Source organism: Haliotis cracherodii, unplaced genomic scaffold (genome assembly GCF_022045235.1).
Source record: "Haliotis cracherodii isolate W230 unplaced genomic scaffold, xgHalCrac1.p SCAF_6, whole genome shotgun sequence".
NCBI lineage: Eukaryota > Metazoa > Mollusca > Gastropoda > Lepetellida > Haliotidae > Haliotis > Haliotis cracherodii.
Genome location: NW_027266319.1, coordinates 65,883,531 through 65,901,030, shown reverse-complemented (window position 1 = coordinate 65,901,030; position 17,500 = coordinate 65,883,531). Strand labels below are relative to the sequence as shown.

Sequence of the window (17,500 nt, the reverse complement as noted above, 5' to 3'; positions counted from 1 at the left end):
AACAGTCGGGTACATCAATTCCCTGTTGAATAGTTCAGTGTAATGCTGCCATGGCATCAGACTTGTTCTTCAACCAGTGTGGGCTCTGCGATAGGATCGTCTCCGATTCACCCCGTGGGTAGGCCACTATTGTCCACGAATAGACTTTACTCATCCACCAGCATTGTTGACTGTTGGTCTGGCACGTCAGACATCTGCATCGAGACGACATGGTTGATCTCTCCTTCAGTGCTCGGACTTGTGATGGTGTGCGCGGCTTCGCTCTTTTTATAGGAGAGGCACTGAAACCCTGCTTCCTGATTGGTCGAAAACGCATCGCGCCAATGGGTCCATTCCGGCACCTGGTCTGAGCTCTGGTTTTCTAAACCGGACAGACCATTGTGTTTCTTTTCCATAAGAAATTGTATGGGTCATGGGAGAGATAGGAAAAAATAGATAAAAGAGAAAGGCCATGCTTGAAAGGATCAGTTGCCTGGTGTCAGTCAGCCCAAACACAGGATGGCATCACGTGGTGATGATGATGATGAAGAGGTCATGACCTCCCCTTTGACCCTACGCCATCCTTTTACGATGTTCATTGTGGGACCCACAGGATCAGGAAAAAGTTCCTTTGTGAAATCATGTATGGAGCAGATGCATCGCCCCGAGGTGTTGGATACTCCACCCCATTACATATTGTGGGTGTACAGCGAATGGCAACCGCTTCATCATGAGCTGGAAGAGATGGCAGACTGCTTAGGGGTCGCTCTTGAGTTTGTGCACAGCATAAAAGAAACGGATCGTACCTTGCCCGAAAAAGGGGTGGCCCAGCATTGCCTGGTCATCAATGATTTGCGGGGCGACAATATGAAAGAAGAAGAAACGGAAGTTCTGCGATGGTTCACCAAGAAAAGTCATCACCGAAACACATCCGTGCTGTATCTCACTCAGAACTTGTTTGCTCAATGGCCGCAACATCGCACCATCAGTCTGAATGCTCACTACATGGTCCTCTTTAAAAATCCAAGAGATGCATCACAGATCAACAGTCTGGCTCGCCAGGTGTTTCCAGGCAAAGTTCCTTTTCTGTATGAAACCTATGAAGACGCTACCCGAGAGCCTTACACTTATCTGTTCTTGGACTTGAAACCCACCACGTTGCAAGAGCATCGCGTACGTGCCCGTCTGTTTTCGAGATCCGAATTATCCCTCATGTATGTGCCAAACCTATGAGATGTAGAGACTTTCATAAAAGCAGGTGAACCCCCAGACCTTCCTTCAGTTGACCTACAGTCATCATGGGGCAAAGACGGGAAACAGCTTCATCCTACGAAGGGAAAGAACAAAGACAAAGAGATGATGAATGATGTCTATGACAGTATTGTCTCCCCTTCATCGCTACAGGGACTTGTGACCTCTGCATTTCACAACACTCCTTCACCAGCAGGATCGTCTCCCTCTTCAATGTTACCCGTGAACATGCATCGTCAGCAGCAGCCACCATCACGCCCTTTAACATCATCAGCACCCTCGCCACCACATGATCTTCAACGCTTTCAACCTCTGCAGCAGCAGGAGTCCCCACGAAAGAAAAAGACAAGAGACCATCTTTTTTTCTGACAAGGGATGCGACAACCCTTGCCGTCAAAGGAAGAAATCGTCTTTTGCAGTGGTTTGCGATTGTCGTGCGGAACCTGAGAGCAGGACACATCCCATTGAAAGCTCAACATAAGACGTGGTTGACACAGGTGACACCAAAGCAAATCGTCTATCAGGATTTGATACTGTGTACATTTACACTAACCTGGTCGAAGATCAAATTGTGGGCAATACGATGGCCCCATTGCTGATCCATGTGCCTGTGTCAAAAATGATGATGCAAGATAGTGTGGTGATTAAAAGTCCTCAGCACATTCGCTACCTTGGGCTGCATCATGGTTCCTTTGATGGTGATAAACTTAAAATATCATGGACGACACGGGGCAACCCGTGCCATTTCAAATGGGGAAAGCTACCGTGACATTTCACTTCAGACGCCGCTACTAACGCAGAAAGCAACATGTTGGGACACGCGTTGGCACGCCAGTTTAATCGAGGACAGTTCGGCCAGCCTGGAGTGGCATCAAAGTTTACAAAGGACGGTATCATCAACGTGGCAGTGGCCTGGGAGGTATCTTGAAAATGGCGTTGCCTTTCCTTAAATCTGCCGGAACATCGGTGCTCAAGATGGGTAAAAAGATCCTACCTGGGTTGGTGAGTGATGTGGTTGCAGGCAAACGCAAATGGTCAGAGAGTCTGAAACATCGTTGAACAGCAGCCCTGATTGATGTCTTGGAGGAACGGTGAGGAGCTGAGACCACCTAAAAGACGTAAAGTCGTCCCAACCACCATCATCACCACCACCACCCACCAGAAACAGCGTTAAAGGAACAGAAAAATGGTTTAAAGGTCGTTGCTCATGAGTCTTTCAACCTGACCAGACGTCCTTCAAGGCAGAGAAAGGGAGGAACATCCATCATCATGATGCGCCAAGATGCTTGCGAATGTTCGAAGGCCCTCTTTACTGTACCCACTGTGTCCATCTCTGTGCAAGAGGGTCAGTGGATTCGCTATAGTCCCTTGGCGCCACCATCTGTGGCAGGACCGCTCCAGTTTATCATTTCCAATCCCATGAACGGTTACATTGATTTGAAACAGTGCTACCTGAGAGTATGTCTACGTGTGACGAAAGAAGATGGCACGGATACCACGGTGGGGGATAACCCTGTATCGACAGTCAACAACGTTATGCATTCCCTGTCTCGCGAAGTGCAGCTGCAAGTGGGACACAATCAGTTGGAGATCACGCCCTCCATGGGCACTTACCCTTACAAAGCCTACTTGGAAACCCTTCTGAGTTATGGTACAGGAGCCAAAACATCTCACCTTCAATGTCCTGGATGGTTCACCGATAGTGCTGGTAAAATGGATGTCTTCAATCCTGATGCAGATGCGAACGCAAGAAACACAGGTGTCAGAAAGCGACGCGATCTTATCGTGCCCACCAAAGAAGTGGATCTGACAGGACGTCTACACTGTGACCTGTTTCTTCAAGAATGCTATCTGTTGGATGGTGTCCCTATGAAACTGGAATTGCTAAGAAGTCCCGATGAGTTCTTCTTCATGTGTGCTGCTGATGGTGTCTACAAACTAGCCCTGACCAAAGCCGAATTTTTTGTTCGTCAACTCAACATCGATCCTGCTGTCCGAGAAACACATGTATCCAGTCTCAATGCAGGGGTGACTGCCAAGTATCCCCTTTCACGTGTGCGAGTGACAGCCCATGACATCCCCACAGGCGGTAGAGACTTTCACAAGGATCAGCTCATCGGTGGCCAATTACCAAAACGCGTGGTCCTGGGACTGGTGGACAATAGTGCCTATGTAGGAAGCAAAGAGAAGAATCCATACAACTTCAAACACAACCACGTCACCATGATGAAGCTGAAACTCAATGGCCAGGAAGTCCATGGGATGGAAATGAAAAGCGACTTCAGCAATAACAGTGCCAAATTGACACAAATCTACATGAATCTGTTCCAAAACACCGGACAGCTATGGCGACCTGAGACCTGTGAGGTGTCTGTCAAGGCCTTTGCTCAAGGTTACACCTTTTGGGTGGTGGATCTCACCCCAGACGTTGACGCAGATGAAGGCATCAACTATCCTTGACACACTGCCAAGTTGGGTTTGGAAATCCAGTTTGGACAAGCTCTCGAGAAGCCAGTCAACCTCATCTGCTTTTTATCCCCCTCCTACAAGGGACCATGGATGAACCACTCGGGTTGAGCACCTTGGATTTAGAAGCTCTCGTGGCTGATGACGAACCACTTCATGCCATCTACCGGGGCACCCTGGCCAGAGACGACTTTGCCAGACTGTGATGGCAACAGGATGACCCCTTTTACCCCAAAGCCTACGTGGTCAACACAGATTCAAGCGATCAACCTGGCACACACTGGGTGAGCATCTATCGTCAAGCTCCTGGATCCGTGGAAATGATGGATTGCTATGGACTGTATTCATTTCCCCTGTTCAAAGAGACTTTGAATCGCATGGGTCAGATTCAACAACGATGGAATACACACCCCTTACAACATGGATACAGCACGTTGTGTGGCGTGTACTGTCTGTACATGCTGACCTTTCGCGTGCGTGGGTGGACTTTTAATCAAGTGTTAGATACGTTGGACTGGAAGGTTTGTTTGGTTTGTTGTTCTTTAACGCCGTACTCAGCAATACTCAGCTATATGACGGCGGTCTGTAAATAATCGAGTCTGGACCAGACAATCCAGTGATTAATATCATGAGCATCGATCCACGCAATTGGGATCGAAGACATGAATCAACCAAGTCAGCGAGTCTGACCACCCGATCCCGTTAGTCGCCTTTTATGACAAGTATAGTCACTTTTTACAGCAAGCAGGGGTTGCTGAAGACCTAAGGACACCGCCAAGAATGATGCCACGGTATTAGCATGGTTTCATACCAAAGTGTCTACCTCCGTTCCTGTGGATGACATGGCTGCCTTTCGACTGAGTGCCCAGACGCGTACCCTACATCAAAAGAACCAACATTTCTGCCCTTATTGACCTGACACTTGTTCACTGAACCTACGATCACCTGACTGTCAACGTTCCTGTTTGAGGAGTGTACATACGTTCACTACCAAAATGGCAAAAGTTTCTCTTCACTGCGTTTTAGGAGTGTACATACGTTCACATACGTGTACATACGTTCATGTTCACAAAAATTACATGGACGCCCCTAATCCTGTGACTTTTTGTTTTGTTGTGTTGGTTCATGTGAGCGGGGGATTAAAAAGTTGAACAAACACAAGTGTTATGTTGTCTGTAGGATGGAAATCGCCATGCACACCCCAGAGAAAAACAAAAACAAACAAGATCGACATCTAACCGCTTCCTGCATTCCTGCACCACGTCCATGTCTGTGCATGCTGATTCACCTTTAGAATTCATGCAGCACCTTTAGAATTCCACACCATGTTCATAGCGCTAAGGTGATAGCCACTCACCTACTTTAAGTTAGACGAACGACTGTCACTGCGCTACAATAGGATCGCCTTGTGGAACGAAAACTTACACCTCAAAGTTAACAATCACATCCTCATACCCGATGATGTCATTTGTGGAATTTGGTTGCAAGATCCTTCGCCAATATGACGTCAACCTAGCAACAAAGTTGCTGGGTCGTCTACTGTGTATGACGAGCTCGTCTCAGTGATCTATCATTTCCACACGCCATCGACACACACACACCCTGCCACACCAACGGCCCTTTTCAGGGCCACCCATCTCTCCCGAAAGAACGCTTTCATCCATGGCTTTGACAACCCTCAAACCCAAACAAAAGAACTCACTTCCTCCTCCTGCCTCCCTCCCTCCCTCCCTCCCTCCACCCCTTCTTTTTTTCTTTCCTTAAAAAAGAAAAGAAAAAATTTACATCCAGGATTTTACACGCGCTTTTTTCAATTTTTTATCTTTTTCATATTGTACGACAGCTTCTTTGGGTTCCCCCTCCTCCCCGGAAACGGACATGCCGCCATCTTGGATACGTGGGCCGCCGGAAACGGATTGCCGCCATCTTGGATGCGCATGCGTGTTAGTTAGTAGTTATGTAGTTAGTGTCGGGTGGGGATAAGCACTTGCACTTGTCTGTTAATTACTCATGCGGGGTACTCCCCCCCCCCCCCAGCTTATAACAAAGTTCACAGTTGTGTGCACAGCTAACCCCCTAGCTGCTACCTCCGAATTCGTAACTATATGGATGAACCCACACAAAGAACAAAACTATATGATTATAATTTATTGGGTACAAGAATGACAAATAAAGAACACATTAAAATAATAAAGCATGGTTTTTGGTTATTGTTATATATTTAGCATAAATATCTTTGATCACGTCCAACAGATAATGAGATTGTTAACCTTGGATTATTCCTTCTCAGCTCATCCTTACTCTCATGGGTTGAATCTGTACTCAACTTTCCAATGACTTTAAAAGAAGTTTCGACAGAAGATGACTCTGATATAGATAATCTACGTGACGCAAACATTGAGAAAGCACACTACTTAATACAGCTTTTAAAAAATTGTGAAATTCCAAAACTGTGAATTTGAGGACATAGATGCTGGTATTGATAGACTAATTAATGTATCTGTTTTAACCTCCATTGATGTCTTTAAAGATATTTTTATCAAACCTTGTACCATGGTTCTTGATACTGGCACATTTCCAGAACAAATGTTGGGTGTTGTTAAATCAATCTTTAAAAATAGGGGGAGTTATTAAAAGGTAGGGAAAAGTAATTATGTGGTGCGTTGGCGTATTTTCAGAAAACACTTGATACAGTTTTGGGATCAGAACATTAGCAAAAACTATTACAAAATATCATATTTGTGTAATGACAAAACAACTTGATTATAAATATAATTTCAAAATTGGTCATGATGATCAAATTGACTGATGAGTGTGTGAGCATGTACGGATGGTAACAAATTACACTGTCAAAATTAGAAAACAATATTTAATCACGATTTACACATCCACGAATCAGGTGGAGTCACGGGACAACACCCACAGCCTGTGAGTAGTAAGCAGTGTATCCACACGCATCAATGGCTGTTATAGAGACATATACGGCAGTGACAGTTTGTGGGTGCGAGGACAGGTTGAGCTTCATCTGCTCCTGGCGTGTCAGCAGCCCGTCCACCACATCTGCCCCACCCTCCACCCTGCCCACCATCACTTCATACACAAGCTGGCCCCAGGGGGAGGTAAACAGGCCAGGCCAGGACAGAGTGGTCATCCTGTCGGACGTGCTGGACGAGATCATCGCTGCTTCTGAAGTAAACCAGACATCAATGTACATAGTTATCACAATTTTGAATTTTGTAGCATTTAAATCTGCATTTACGTATTTGCTGTACATGTATAAAGCGTAATTGTTGTGCTGTCTCTAAGGAATATCTTACTGTTTAGACTTGGTGGTGGTCCATGCATGGTGATAGAAGCTTCTGTCGGGTACCTTGGCTTGTCCAGCACAAGCATGGCGCTGATGTTGTAGGTTGTCAGATCGCTGAGCTTCAGTCCACACAGCTGGGCAGATGTGTAAGTGAATATACTCGGGACGATCTGTTCGTAGATCAAACTGCTACCCTCGATGTGAACCTATATGTTTAATTAAAAAAACACAAAACGAATATGTAAGAATGTAACAAAATCTGTGTGTGGGTTGGATTTCACAGCAATATAACCAAGCACCAACTTCATACATGGTAGTTGTGACCAGAGCAAGTATCTACGTTGAAGACGTCAACTTGAATCGACATACCATCGTAGTGTAAGGAGTCTGGGTTTCTCCCCCCTCCCAGTGAAGTCTCACAGTGTCTCTGGCTACATGACACTGGCCTCTGTCTGAGAACACAGAGGGGCTCTCCTCTAGGACCTTGAAGCCAGCTACAGTCGCAACTTCTCCCCTGGACACGATGACGACACCATCAGATGATGACTCGGAGGTCTGTCCCGCGTTGTTATGGCAACGTACTGTCGTGTACACCTTCACACCAGATGACGTCACTATATCAGTCAGATTCCACCTTGTCAATCTTACTCCGGGATTAGTTCGAGCAAACCGACTGACGTCGTCATCTCCAGGCGTGTGTCCTGCAGAAGATATAACAGCTATTAAGTCAGACGATATTGAAAATGAAGTTTCGTTGGGTTACACAAAGATATGTTGAAACAACATCAGCTTACGAAGTATCTACACGAATTTACCTTTTCGTTGATTAATGTATTTTTCCAATCGATCATGACAAGCATGTTGTATCAATTTATCTGTTCACTACCTATAGCAATGTCGCAGTTGATAGAATCTGATTCCTGATCTTCTACAGCCCAGTTCGCTGCCATGTCCTCTGGTGAAAGGAAGTCTGCATCAACTCCTAGAACATTACGTATACAACTGGGTGATCATATAGCAATGGATCATTATACATGTGTGATCATATAGCAATGGAGCATTATAGCTGGATGATCATATAGCATGGGACATTGTAGCTGGTTGTCCAGTTAAATGATTCTATCACAAAATGTTATGGTCATTGCAAAGGAATGGGCCATGGTGGGATAGACATGCTGGAATGTACACGCATGCAGGAGTATTTGGAACGGTAAACAATATTAATGCAGTTGCTTGTTTTACCTGAACCATCGTTGACTTGTTGTATAGTTGGTGGTGTCATGTCCACCGTCACTGGTCCAGCTCTGGTCATTGACGTCAGGCCGGCAGCGTTAGTGGCGAGTACTGACACATACAGTCTGGAGTTGTGAGAGAGCTTCTGGGCAGAAATTGTTCCTTGAGGGTTTCTACCAACATTAATGAAGCCTTGTACCTGTGTCCCGCCTTCCACCAGACCTGCATGGAGAGTCGATGTTATTACCTACAGGCTTGGATGCTGCTCAGGTCACACTGGACTATCAACAGTTTTGTTTCTGTATTTCTCCATGTCTAAATAAAAATATAGTTTTATTACTACGCTCAATATTCGTAATCTGGGCTTAATATAGGTGGAGCACTCCTAAGTCACCCACGATTTGCGTCCCACATGTCAGTCGATCCTGTGCCTGCTTGTCCGACAACCATATTAGCCCCGATATGATCATTGTTTTGACAGCATAATACGCGTGCACGTTGGTTCCCACAAAGGGGTACACGTCTAAGGCCTGCATCCCTTGTTATGGGGGCATTTAGCCCACAGTATACGGATACGCCATGGTATAAATAATCTCATACATTCTTAATCCAGATCCTCTCAAGTCAAGCCCTTGCTGACTGCCTACTATAACATGGTGATGGGGGACTTTCCTCTTACATTATTGGAGACTTACCTACTGCCCACTGGTACATGGTGATAGGAGACTCACCTACTGCCCACTGGTACATGTTGATGGGGGACTTTCCTGCTGCGCACTCTTACATGATTGGGTAGTCACCTACTGCCCACTGGTACATGGTGATTGGAGACTCACCTACTGCCCACTGGTACATGGTGATGGCGGACTTTCCTACCGCCAACTCTTACATGATTGGGTACTCACCTACTGCCCACTGGTACATGGTGATTGGAGACTCAGTGTCCGTGAAGTGCCATGACACGTGCACAGACGACCAGTGAGGCAGGAACACCGCGTTCACCTCCACGTGCTTCTCTGTGTCACCAGCTTCGTCATGTCCACCATACTTGACGCGCTGCAGTGTCACGTGATCAACTGCCATCGCCATGGACCTTGACGTCGTGCCAATAGTAAGTTGTGTGGATTCCTCCCGAGCAATGAAGGAAAACGTGTGTGTATTCCACATGATAACAGAATGTCTCCCAACATCACACACCCCTCGGCATAGATTCGGCTCCAGTCTGAATGTGATCACTTCAATACCAACTGAGACGAAGCCTTCTATAACGCTATGATGTACGTCCGTGTTCTCTGTATATCCCACATGAATCTTCACTTTGTACACTTGCCCCACACTGAGATGTATATCTCTCTGGAGAACAGATCCGCTGATTACAACATAACTGCTACCATGTCTAGCTAATGGACGCTCAGATGTTATAATGTGTATGCATGTAGAGTTGTTAGTCTGCCAGTGCTCGGGTAGAGGTTCATTGCATGTCGATGAATTCACAGGTTTAGTTTGTGTCTCAAACGAAGGATTCTTCACCGAGTTGCCTCCTAGGTATGCCACGGCCTTTGGTTCTGGGGGAGATGTGTCAATGACAACGCCGTCTGATACAGCTACGTCTGAGGCGTGACCCACTGCATCTACAGCATACACCTTGCTCCATAAGCGTGTACCTAGAAACAAGGGAACACCGTCATTAGGCTCAAGGCTTCAAGAATGCTCACTTTATAAACAGTTAGGCGCCACCTAGAACATTACCAAGCATGACAGCTTATATCCTGAAACCCCTGTGGACAGAACAAGTTTTTCAACGTTTAATTTTACAAAGAAGACACAATTTATGAATATCAACTTCTTTAATACTCTAAAGTCGACGTTTCTTGCTTGACAACGGTATAAGGATCTATACCGAAACGTCTTGCTTGACAACGGTATAAGGATCTATAGCGAAACGTCTTGCTTGACAACGGTATAAGGATCTATACTGAAACGTCTTGCTTCACAACGGTATAAGGATCCATACCGAAACGTCTTGCTTGACAACCGTATAAGGATCCATACCGAAACGTCTTGCTTGACAACGGTATAAGGATCTATACCAAAACGTCTTGCTTGACAACGGTATTAGGATCTATACAGAAACATCTTACTTGACAACGGTATAAGGATCTATAACGAAATGTCTTGCTTGACAACGGTATAAGAATCTATACCAAAACGTCTTGCTTGACAACAGTATTAGGATCTATAACAAAACGTCTTGCTTGACAACGGTATAAGGATCTATACCGAAACGTCTTGCTTGACAACGGTATAAGGGTCTATACCGAAACGTCTTGCTTGACAATGGTATAAGGATCTATAACGAAACGTCTTGCTTGACAACGGTATAAGGATCTGTACCGAAACGTCTTGCTTGACAACGGTATAAGGATCTTTACCAAAACGTCTTGCTTGACAACGGTATTAGAATCTATACAGAAACATCTTACTTGACAACGGTATAAGGATCTATACCGAAATGTCTTGCTTGACAACGGTATAAGAATCTATACCAAAACGTCTTGCTTGACAACGGTATAAGGATCTATACTGAAACGTCTTGTTTGACAATGGTATAAGGATCTATACCGAAACGTCTTGCTTGACAACGGTATAAGGATCTATACCGAAACGTCTTGCTTGACAATGGTATAAGGATCTATAACAAAACGTCTTGCTTGACAACGGTTTAAGCATCTATACTGAAACGTCTTGCTTGACAACGGTATGAGGATCTATACCGAAACGTCTTGCTTGACAACGGTTTAAGGATCTATACAGAAACGTCTTGCTTGACAATGGTTTAAGGATCTATACTGAAACGTCTTGCTGGACAACGGTATGTGGATCTATAAAGAAACGTCGCCTTTACAGTATTAAAGAGGTTGTTATCCATAAATTGTGCCTATCAAACAATTCAGTTTAGTTTCGCTGTTGGACATGTCATGTTTCGCTACTTGCTTTTGACAATTTGCTGTTTTACAGAACATTTACTTTGGTGATAATTTGTCCTCCACAGGAAGTTTGGGACGAAGGATGAGTGCAATCTTTAGGAGTCGGCGCTTAACGCTTGGTTGGGTAATCATCATTGAGTAGCAATACGTGAACAGTAGGCGTGCTGTTATATAGATAAGACCAGATGAACCTGATCAGGATACATACCACTAGGGAGAGGTGAAGCAAGTTGTGCCGTGAAGGTGGTATGAAGCCCAGTCTCCCGCCAACCCAGCACACTGCAGTCTGTTGTGTCGTTGACTTTTCCCACACACCAGAAGTACGTGATGATCGTGGAGTCCGTGTCAGAGAAGCCGTGCCAGGAGGCGGAGACCTCTGATGGAGAACTCTGGTAGTCCGTGTCGTGCATCTCTACAGAGACAGTAATAGGAGGTAACTACACAAGTCACAAGTAACCACATTTCACCAGGTATTGTAACCTCTGTGGAGATCCTTAGTCACTTGAAAATTGTTTGAGTGTTCAATGTTGAACGCTTCACTATTCCAGCTGGTGGTCTGTTAATAATTTTATCTGGAACAAACGATCGGGGGATAAATTCTATGAGCAAAGATGCTCACCAAAGACACATTATCAACCAAGTCACCGAACCTGAACAATCATCGGTTACTGGACCTGCTCTAAGATGTGCGAGGGTGGTCGGGCACTGGCGTTGCTGCTGTGTAATCGTACCGACGTCAACCCTTCTCTCAACATTCCATTACTTAGTAATAAACAGGACGCTCTGGTACAGCTGGAATATTGCGACGTACAGCAACAGACAACACTTCAAGCGCTGATACTGTAGAAGGGAACGTACCTTGTCCGTCATCCAATCTGCCCGCTACAGGAGGCAGCACATCCACCCGGACACCGTCAGAGTGAGCCCAGCTGACCAGGCCAGCTCTGTTGTAGGCCAGGACACTGGAGTAGTACACTGTGGCTGCTTGTAGACTCAGGCCCCTGGCTGTGTACTTCGTGGTGTTCAGGTCATCTGACGCGTGGATACTGTGTCCTGAAATAGTGAAGTTATTGAGTGAGTCGTGAGTTTTGTTACAGTCAGCTATATCGCGACAGGTGCACCTGAAATGGGTTTCACACATTGTCCCCAAGTGGGAGTCGAACCTATGCGAACTTAACAATCCTTTTAAATTTGTCAGCTATTGCATCCTTTCATTTCCCATGTACAGCGAATAATAATAACAACCATTATAATAATAATAACACATAAGTCAGTGAAAGTAAAGTCATATCATCGCCGGTCAATCAGTTCCTAGGTATGTAGAAGACAAGCTGGGCTTGTCGTTGTGAGCCATGAATCAATGTTCGGGGTAGGATATTAGCTACCCGACACATCAGCTTCCAGGTTAGATTCAAACACATTTCTATATTGATCTGTTATGTGTTGGTCCTAGGACATCAGCTTCCAGGTTAGACACATGCACACTTCTATACTGATCTGTAATGTGTTGGTCCTAGGACATCAGTTTCCAGGTCAGATATATGCACACTTCTATATTGATCTGTTATGTGTTGGTCCTAGGACATCAGCTTCCAGGTTCAATACATTCACACTTCTATACTGATCTGTAATGTGTTGGTCCTAGGACATCAGCTTCCAGGTTCAATACATTCACACTTCTATATTGATCTGTTATGTGTTGGTCCTAGGACATCAGCTTCCAGGTTAGATACATGCACACTTCTATATTGATATGTAATGTGTTGGTCCTAGGACATCAGCTTCCAGGTTCAATACATTCACACTTCTATATTGATCTGTTAATTGTTGGTCCTAGGACATCAGCTTCCAGGTTCAATACATTCACACTTCTATACTGATCTGTAATGTGTTAGTCCTAGGACATCAGCTTCCAGGTTAGATACATTCACACTTCTATACTGATCTGTAATGTGTTAGTCCTAGGACATCAGCTTGCAGGTTAGATACATGCACACTTCTATACTGATCTGTAATGTGTTAGTCCTAGGACATCAGCTTCCAGGTTAGATACATTCACACTTCTATACTGATCTGTAATGTGTTAGTCCTAGGACATTAGCTTCTAGTTGGGATACATGCACACTTCTATATTAATCTGTAATGTGTTAGTCCTAGGACATCAGCTTCCAGGTTAGATACATTCACACTTCTATACTGATCTGTAATGTGTTGGTCATGGGACATCAGCTTCCAGGTTAGATACATTCACACTTCTATACTGATCTGTAATGTGTTGGTCCTAGGACATCAGCTTCCAGGATAGATACATGCACACTTCTATACTGATCTGTAATGTGTTGGTCATGGGACATCAGCTTCCAGGTTAGATACATTCACACTTCTATACTGATCTCTGATGTGTTGGTCCTAGGACATCAGCTTCCAGGATAGATACATGCACACTTCTATATTGATCTGTAATGTGTTAGTCCTAGGACATCAGCTTCCAGGTTAGATACATTCACACTTCTGTATTGATCTGTAATGTGTTGGTCCTAGGACATCAGCTTCCAGGTTAGATACATTCACACTTCTATACTGATCTGTAATGTGTTGGTCCTAGGACATCAGCTTCCAGGTTAGATACATTCTGAATATGCCAAGATGAAAGTTTATGATGTTAATTTCTTTAGGAACGCTCATGCTTCTCTGTGGTCCAGTGGATATAGATGTAGACTTGAATTCCAGCAAGGCTGCTGGTTGTGAGATCAAAGCCCGGTATTTTCAGCGAGTATTTTTGTATAATCTGAAATGTATATTGAAGCCTCAGTTTCACTTCTTCCTGTCATGTGATCAGGTGTGAGCACATACTCTCCATGCATTAGATGTACATGTGCTGTGTGATCCTCCATGTTGCCTGCCGATTGTCACAGTCTGTATGAAAGTATGTTGGAGCACAACATTAATGTAAGTTTTCTTTTTGTATTTCTGACATTTTGTGATGCTAGGTTAATGCATTTATATGCTATTGTACTTCTTGAGTTGAAAACGTGAAATTAAAGCATACGTTTTAAGAAATGTCCAAAAGATGTTATATAGAAAATTAAGGTTCTTTTACTTTGTATTGTAGTTTTTCTAAACCTCGTCACTTCGTCACTTCGTTACTGGAGGCATCATTTCAACGTTAGCAGCTCGTGATGCAAACGAAACTTTCAGTGTGAAACGTTTAAAGATATGACACTGACAATAAATTCCCTGTGATGCGAGCGTCTCAGAGTTTTTGTGTTCATGCATCTACACATTCACACTTCTATATTGGTCTGTAATGTGTTGGTCCTGGGGCCTTTGCTTCCAGGATAGACACATGCACACTTCTATACTGATCTGTATTGTGTTGCTGGATTTGGGAAACTGAGAACGCTCACCCCCGGGGCTTGTACTGACGTAGACTCGGTACTTGAGAATCCCAGCGGCACCCGGCAGGAACTTGTTGGTCCAGCTGATCCTGACTGTGTCCGTTGCCTTCTGAAAGTCTGCATCCTTCACTCCGTCGTCATCACTGAGCTCAATCACCTGCATCATTCACATACAGTGTCGTAGACTCAGTGGGTGAATGCCGTTTAAAACCGCAATCGTAAATATTGAGTTATTCCGTGACGGGCAGTTAATGGTAGAATCTGGACCAGGCAAAACACGGACTGAAAACATTAACACTGGAAATATTTTGTGAAGTCCTCGAAAAAGCTCACTAGATATTCTCCTGGAAATAAAGCCTATTTTACCATCTTCCAGGGGCTGCATAATTATTAAGACTAAAGTCTAAGTGCAACGCACATATGAAACATTTAATATCTTGAGATCATTCACGATCATGAGTCACATGTGTCACTAGTGGGCGAACCTATCGTTACATGTTTACAAATGAGGAGCCGTATTTTCTATCAAATATGTTTGAATGACAATGTCAAACCATCCTTACGACCACCAGTGGTTTCGGTATGTTTACTCAAAACGTGATCAGGGTCAATTATACGTGACAAGCTGATGGCGACACATGAAACATTATGACGTCATGTTGTCCATACTGACCGAACAGTGACAGCTTGTATCGAGCTCTGGCCGGTTCGGGAGTTGTATTTAACGAAGAGCAATGAGTTTCTGACAACATGCTTGCAACATAATTAGCATGGGTTTGTGTTGCTCCACGTCTAAAAAAAGACCTAATGTGTGTTGACTCACTGCGAGTGCCTGTTTGTCGGTGGTCTTGGGAGGGGCTGTGTCGACCGTGACCCCGTCCGACTTGAAGATGCTATACGTCGTCGCATTATACCAGCCTCTCACAAAGAAGGAATACATGTGCCGGCTGCTGAGGTTCTCGCCTTGGTCACAAACACGACAGTTAGTCGGAATAGTCCCTTATTGTTCATACTCTCTTACAAACATCCCTTCTTTTCTATTGCTTTGTAAATGAATACTACAACACATAGTTTGATACGAAACATTTCGTTTTCAGTGTATATCAGCTCTTAGACTGCCGTAGGTCAATGGTCAAGTATAGGATCGTCTCAGCACTAAGATCGCTTTATGGAACTACATAATTTGCAGACTTCTACATAAAGATCGCATGATGATAGGTAGGTGAGTCAGTACCGTGTGTCAGAGAGATGACAGCTGATGTTTGCCGCCCGACACTGAACCAGACTCTGTGAGAGTGACTGTCAAACACACCCGTGGGGTAGTTGCTGTCACTGACTCCAAGACTGACCTCATACCTGCAGCCAACAACAAACTGTCTGGGATATCTGGCACACTGTTGTCACAACGATGTGTTATTTCAAGCAACCTTTACAAATATTTTAGATATTAAGAGAATAAGAGAAATAATGAGAGAAACGGTACTGTGTGAAAGGCAGCCCTTGTTGTTTCAGCACCGTCCAACGGGCAGCCATGAAGGTGTCTGATGGTGAGTGGTCAATGTCCCCGGATGTTGTGAAGCGGAGGTCAGTGACATCGGTCACACCCTGAACATTGTTTAATCCACCTAGGATATAAACAGTGACATATACCGCCATGCACAAGATATTACTGGTTCTTGTCATAATTTATGATTTTTATTTACAGTGAACTGACATTCTGTGATTGTTATTGCAACCGAGTTAGATCCTCCCTGTGGAGACATCAATTGTGACGTACCATCCAGCAGCTGTGTACATCCGCGCTGGGGGTGGCACGTCCTGTGCTGCACGGCACAGACACAGTGACCCCCACAGTTGTATGACTGACACCGTCTGACCAGCTCCAGCTTCCCCCCGGCTCCTAGTTCCAGCTCCAGGTGAAGGGCATCGCTCTGGAGGCCAACCTGGGTCACAAGGAATACACATTGAACATAGAAACATAGCTAGGTTAATTCTATGGGAATGTTTTGTGTGTAAATATAAAACGTCAACGCGAGAGAACAATCAGTCTCGATAATATGCTGAAGCAGATTCCATTCGTAAAGGGCAAATTAACAGTGAAAATAACATGAATGGATCACTGAAAACCAGCGTTGACACCAGGTATTCGCGAACAGGTTAAGCATGTAACACCTACCCCGTTGACAGCCCAGACTGCCACAAACACAGACGGTGTGGAAGAGAGGTCCTTTGTGTCTACAACACCAGTCTGAACTCTGCCTTCGTCATCGTGCTCAATGCCAGACACATTGTGTTGTACGAGCACAAATGTGCTTCCCTGAAACAGACACACGTATCTGTTAGTAAATGATGTCAAGGTGGTTTCAAGATGCACCAGGCCGGACTGGTCAGCTCGGAGTCAGAACACCGTGTCTGAGTGGTAGTATTAGTACAAACAAACAAACAAACAAACAAACAAACACAAACACACATACACACACACACGTGCATGCTGCACGTCGCTATATAAGTGCAATAATCTTGAGCGCGACGCTAAAACCCCCTTCCGCCCTATTACATCTCACCTCATCACACTTCCCCATCTCAAAATGGACCAACAACGACAAATCTGTAAGTGTTCCTCTATGTATCTATGTTGTTTCTTTTAGTACGTTAGTAGCCCTACTACATTTCTGTTCGTCCAATAAATACATACATGTGTCGAAGTTACATTAATTTTGAAACTGTGTATACGTCATACCAACGACACATCAGTATTATATACTAGCCACATAAAGAAACTGTGCACGGAGAAAATATATTTTGGATTGAAATACAACACAGCAAGAACAAAATGATGCAGACACTGTAGCAGCTGAATGATCGGACCATAAGAAAAT

The 17,500-nt window shown here is 44.5% G+C and overlaps 2 protein-coding genes across 2 annotated transcripts in view; one reads left to right on the top strand and one right to left on the bottom strand.

The window, feature by feature from the left end:
- The first annotated feature begins 2,499 nt into the window (after window positions 1–2,499).
- Window positions 2,500–3,690, top strand: LOC139446609 (uncharacterized protein F54H12.2-like). The gene has a single exon (XM_071227894.1). It carries the CDS (start codon window positions 2,500–2,502, stop codon window positions 3,688–3,690), a length of 1,191 nt encoding a protein of 396 aa, XP_071083995.1.
- A 2,168-nt stretch (window positions 3,691–5,858) lies between these two features.
- LOC139445279 (uncharacterized) overlaps window positions 5,859–17,500 on the bottom strand; it is a 52,152-nt gene continuing 40,510 nt past the window's right edge. The window contains exons 41-54 of the mRNA XM_071226412.1: window positions 16,798–16,938; window positions 16,399–16,564; window positions 16,105–16,246; window positions 15,856–15,977; window positions 15,445–15,584; window positions 14,631–14,778; window positions 12,082–12,276; window positions 11,432–11,635; window positions 9,142–9,900; window positions 8,246–8,458; window positions 7,890–7,985; window positions 7,373–7,704; window positions 7,014–7,209; window positions 5,859–6,882 (exon numbers count right to left, since the gene is read on the bottom strand). Of these exons, the coding sequence (XP_071082513.1) occupies window positions 6,602–6,882; window positions 7,014–7,209; window positions 7,373–7,704; window positions 7,890–7,985; window positions 8,246–8,458; window positions 9,142–9,900; window positions 11,432–11,635; window positions 12,082–12,276; window positions 14,631–14,778; window positions 15,445–15,584; window positions 15,856–15,977; window positions 16,105–16,246; window positions 16,399–16,564; window positions 16,798–16,938 (3,135 nt within the window). The 3' untranslated portion in view covers window positions 5,859–6,601. The remainder of the gene's footprint in view (window positions 6,883–7,013; window positions 7,210–7,372; window positions 7,705–7,889; window positions 7,986–8,245; window positions 8,459–9,141; window positions 9,901–11,431; window positions 11,636–12,081; window positions 12,277–14,630; window positions 14,779–15,444; window positions 15,585–15,855; window positions 15,978–16,104; window positions 16,247–16,398; window positions 16,565–16,797; window positions 16,939–17,500) is intronic.

Excerpts from the sequence above, each read along its gene's own strand:
- LOC139446609 (XM_071227894.1), top strand. The coding sequence starts at position 2,500 with ATGATGCGCCAAGATGCTTGCGAATGTTCGAAGGCCCTCTTTACTGTA.